Below are 4639 nucleotides of genomic sequence, written 5' to 3'. Positions count from 1 at the left end.
TCGGGGGCACGCTGCGGCAGAGCGGGCGGCGGAGACGCGCAGTCGCTTCGCGGTGCGGCCGACGACGCGGCTCCGGACGAGCCCGACTGCGGCCGCGGCGGCTGCGGCGGCTCGGGGGTGACGGCGCGCTCCGCCGGCGCGCGCCTCAGCCCAGCCTGCACAAGTGCCGGGTTCGGGTACCGTGGGGGTAGGGGAGTGTGGGTTCGGGTACCGTGGGGAAAGGGATGGGTTCGGGTATCGTGTGGGTAGGGGATGAGTCCGCCTTTCGCTCGAGCTCGCGCTTAAGCGAGTGGAGGCGCGGGACGACCGCCTTGAGCAGCTCTGCGGGCATGCGCACCTAATTAGCTCTGAATTCGCTCTGAATTCTCTTAATTGACCGCCTAAAGCAGCTCGGCGGGCATGCGCACCGCTGCGGCCTTGACCGGCGCCTCGGCCGCGAAGTCGATCGGCACGGCGCCGACGGCCTTGATCAGGCCCATCAGCTGCGGGACCAGCCTCTCTACGCATGCCATGGCGCGCGCCGCCTCGGCCTCCGCCTCCGCGTCCCCGCCGGAGCAGCGCTCTGCCTAGAAGGTTCCTAGAAGGCTCCTAGAAGGTTCCTCCGCCTCCGCGTCCCCGCCGGAGCAGCGCTCTGCCGCCGCCGGTGTGCCGAGCGAGACGACGAGCTCCTCGAAGCGACGAAACTCGACGCGGAGGGTCGCGACAGTCACCTGAGGAAGGTTCCGAGAAGCTTCGGGGGGAGGAGGGCCGCCACGCCTCCCACGGCAACGGCGCCATCCGCAGCCTGCAGCTGCGCGTAGGTGCTCGCAAAGGCCGACGTCTCCGCCGCCGCCCGCACCTCCGCAAACTCCTGCCTCGCGATCCAGCGGCGGAGCAGCTCGGCGCAGCCGTCGCACAGTCGCGCCGGAGGGCCCTGTCTCGCCCCGCCGCCGCCGCCGCCGCCGCCGCCGCTACCGCCGCCGCTACCGCCGCCGCTGCTGCTGCTGCCGGGCAGCGGCCACGGGCGCTTGGACGAGCACGAGGCGCAAACGACCTAGGAAGTGTCCAGGAGGTGTCCAGGAAGTGTCCAGGAAGGCGCTTGGACGAGCACGAGGCGCAGACGACCTTTGCGCACAGGCGGCACTGCTTGCGGCTGCGGGAGGTGAGGCCGCTGATGCCTCCGAAGACCTCGGAGGGGAGGGGCTTGCGGCACCTAGAAGGTTCCTAGCAGGTTCCTAGAAGGTTCCTAGAAGGTTCCTAGAAGGTTCCTAGAAGACCTCGGAGGTGAGGGGCTTGCGGTACCTTAGAGGGCTAGGGGCTTAGAGGGCAGGCCGAGGCACGGGCTTAGGCCGAGGCAGGGCTCAGAGCCTCGGGAGGGGGGGGGGGGGAGCACGAGGCGAGGCGTTGCGTCTATGACGTGTCTCTAGGGTGTTGTCTATGACGTGTCTCTGGGTGTTGTCTAGGACGTGTCTCTAGGGTGCTCGCACGAGGCGAGGCCGCAGACGGAGGCGGCGGCGACGCGCCGCTCGTCGGGGTGGTCCTCGAGCACGCCGGCCAACTGCCGGGGGGAGGGAGGGGGAGGGGAGGGTGGGGACGAGAGGGGAGCTGGTGGTGTGTGGGTGTGTATGGGTGGGTCCGGAAGGCGTGTGTCGCAGGAGCCGGACTCGGGAGGCGTCCAGGATGTGTCTGGAGGTGTCTAGGAGGTGTCTGGAGGTGTCTGGAGGTGTCTGGGAGGTGTCTGGGGGGTGTCTGGGGGGTGTCTGGAGGTGTCTGGAGGTGTCTGGAGGTGTCTGGGAGGTGGCTGGGAGGCGTCTGGGAAGTGTCTGGGAAGTGTCCACGAAGTCGCCTCTCTGAGCCGGACCCCCTCCTTGCCGCTCACGCTAAGCGAGGCGTAGCCGCGCGCCGCCGCCTCCACGCGCGCCTCCGCCTCCGCCGCGTGCGGCGCGCGCTTCGCCAGGAAGAGCTCCGTTCGGTCCCGCGCTACGACAGGGTGCGCGGGCGGCGCGGGCGGCGCCAGCGCCACGGGCGGAGGCTCGCGGCCGGGGTCGGCGTAGCGAGAGCCGGCGTCGACCACCTTGAGGACCTTGGTCACGTCGGCCGCGGTGTGCGCGCGGCCCGACGCGGCGAAGCAGCCTCCGCACACGCGGCAGAGCTCGCCGCCGTCGGATGGTTGTGCGTCCGGCCCGAGCCGCATGCGGAAGGCCGAGTGCTCGGCGCAGAAGACGAGGCCGCAGCGGCGGCAGTGGTGGCGGCGCACCCTCCACGAGTCGAACTGCCGGCCGCAGTCGGGCTGAGCGCAGTGCGTCGTCTTTGCGTCCGAGATCCAGTGCGCTCGAGTCACCGTAGACGGCGCGGCGGACTGCGGTGCCACCGAGCCCGCCGTGGAGATGGTGGAGGAGAGGCTGCTGGCCGCGGTGGAGGCTCGGCTGGCGGCGGAGGAGAGGTAGTCGTACATATGCGAACGATGTAGTGGCAGCAAAGTGGGCGTCCACCGCTCTCACCCTGCAGGCCCGCGCGCGCGCTAGAGCAGTCCAGGCTGGGGAACGTAAAAGAATTCCAGCCCGCCAAAATTCTGCCTCTCGATGCCCGCGAACCCTCTTCCACGCAACGGCGCTTGCTGATGCCCGCCCGTTCTCGCGCGCAGCTCGAAGTGCCTCGGGTACGAGTACGCCGAGGTCGGCAGCTATCGCCGGTGCGCTGCAAGCACTGCACTGGGGCCAAGCTCGCACCGCGCGCACGCAGCCTTGCCCGCACGCGCGGCTCTTGTGAGACTAGGTGCGAGCTGCACGCTGCGACGCTCGTCGCCACAGCGCCCGGAGTGAAGGGCTACGTGTGCTGGACCAAGCAGACTCCAGCGCGTCCCTGAGAGAAAGAAAACACGGCGGGCCCGCTCCTACTCGCCATATTGCGTCTCGGTTTCTCGTTTCTTGTGGTAAAGATACACCGTCCTCTGACATGGTGGAATGCCGACGCGGCCCTGCTGCGGAGGCGGCTCTGCGGTGGCGGCGTGGCGGCGGCGGAATCAATCGCCATGAACGCCGTCAGCCCCAGCTTGCTCGCTGACCTGCGCCGGGGCGACCTGACCTCGCTGCGCGCCATCCTGTTTGGGCGGACGCGCGGCCCGGCGCTCACGGCCCTGCTCGACGCGCGGCTCGAGGCTGAGAGCCAGTTCACGCTGCTGACCTACGCCGCTTGGCACGGGCATGCCGACGCGGTGCGGCTGCTGCTCGAGAGCGGTGCGAGCGTGGGGGCGACGGCTGGCGGCGGCTGCTCCGCGCTGTTCGCCGCGTGCCAAGAGGGCCAGCTCGATTGCGTTCGGCTGCTCCTCGGCGCCAGCGCGGCGGTCAACCAAGCCGACGGTGGCGGCGCCACGCCGCTGTACATCGCTTGCCAGAAGGGCCACCTCGAGTGCGCCCAGCTGCTCCTCGAGGCCAGCGCGGCGGTCGACCAAGCCAAGAACAACGGTGCCACGCCGCTGTACATCGCGTGCTGGAAGGGCCAGCTCGAGATCGTTCAGCTGCTCCTCGAGGCTGACGCGGCGGTCGACCAGGCCGAGAATGGCGGCGCCACGCCGCTGTACATCGCGTGCCAGCAGGGCCACCTCGAGTGCGTCCAGCTGATCCTCGGCGCCAGCGCGGCGGTTGACCAGGCCAAGAATGACGGCACCACGCCGCTGAGCGTTGCGAGCCACGCTGGCCAGATTGATTGCGTCCGTCTGATGCTCGCCGCCGGCGCTGCGGTGAACCAAGCAGACACTGACGGCTTCACACCGCTGGTCGTCGCGTGCCAGGAGGGCCAGCTCGAGTGCGCCCAGCTGCTTCTCGAGGCGCGTGCGGCAGTCAACCAAGCCGAGGAGAATGGCGCCACGCCGCTGTACGTCACGTGCCAGCAGGGCCACCTTGAGTGCGCCCAGCTGCTCCTCGGCGCCGGCGCGGCGGTCAACCAAGCCAAGGACGACGGCGCCACGCCGCTGTTCACTGCCTGCGAGAAGGGCCACTTCGAGTGCGTTCGGCTGCTCCTCGGCGCCGACGCGGCAGTAAACCAAGCCAGGAATAGCGGCTGGACGCCGCTGATCAACGCGTGCTCCCATGGCCACCCCAACGTCGTGCGCTGCCTGCTGCGGGCGGGCGCGGCGGTCAACCAAGCCGCAGACCATGGTGTCACGCCGCTGTTCATCGCGTGCCAGAACGGCCAGCTCGAGTGTGCCCAGCTGCTTCTCGGCGCCAGCGCGGCGGTCAACCAAGCCGCGGACGACGGCGCCACGCCGCTGTTCATGGCGTGCTGGAAGGGCCACCTCGAGTGCATTTGGCTGCTCCTCGATGCCAGCGCGGCGGTCAACCAAGCCAAGGCGGACGGCGCCACGCCGCTGTTCGTCGCGTGCCAGAAGGGCCACCTCGAGTGCGTGCGGCTGCTCCTCGAGGCCAGCGCGGCCGTCAACCAAGCCAGGGAGGACGGCGCCACGCCGCTGCACATTGCGTGCCACCAGGGCCACCCCTCCATCGTGCTCTGCCTGCTGCGGGCGGGCGCTGACACAGCGGCGCGCACTCCGGACGGTCGAACGGCGCTGCAGCTGGCCAAGGAGAAGGGCCACACCGAGTGTGAGCGCGCCTTTGAGGCGGCGGCGAGGGAGCCAAAAGAGCGGAGATTTGAGCCAAGGTGG

At 69.8% G+C, this 4639-nt stretch overlaps 2 protein-coding genes across 2 annotated transcripts in view; one reads left to right on the top strand and one right to left on the bottom strand.

Moving 5' to 3' along the window:
* Positions 1-2434, bottom strand: part of EMIHUDRAFT_117971 (hypothetical protein) — a gene marked incomplete at both ends in the record, with an annotated part of 3333 nt that extends 899 nt beyond the window's left edge. The window contains 6 exons of the mRNA XM_005771758.1: positions 212-337; positions 408-566; positions 839-1033; positions 1105-1192; positions 1467-1537; positions 1841-2434. Coding sequence (XP_005771815.1) covers positions 212-337; positions 408-566; positions 839-1033; positions 1105-1192; positions 1467-1537; positions 1841-2434 — 1233 coding nt within the window. The remainder of the gene's footprint in view (positions 1-211; positions 338-407; positions 567-838; positions 1034-1104; positions 1193-1466; positions 1538-1840) is intronic.
* A 165-nt stretch (positions 2435-2599) lies between these two features.
* The window catches only part of EMIHUDRAFT_242876 (hypothetical protein), a gene marked incomplete at both ends in the record, with an annotated part of 2548 nt that continues 508 nt past the window's right edge, over positions 2600-4639 (top strand). The window contains one exon of the mRNA XM_005771757.1: positions 2600-2638. Coding sequence (XP_005771814.1) covers positions 2600-2638 — 39 coding nt within the window. The remainder of the gene's footprint in view (positions 2639-4639) is intronic.

Source organism: Emiliania huxleyi, assembly GCF_000372725.1.
Source record: "Emiliania huxleyi CCMP1516 unplaced genomic scaffold EMIHUscaffold_371, whole genome shotgun sequence".
In the NCBI taxonomy this organism is placed as follows: Eukaryota; Haptophyta; order Isochrysidales; family Noelaerhabdaceae; genus Emiliania; species Emiliania huxleyi.
This window is presented reverse-complemented; position numbering and strand designations above follow the sequence as displayed.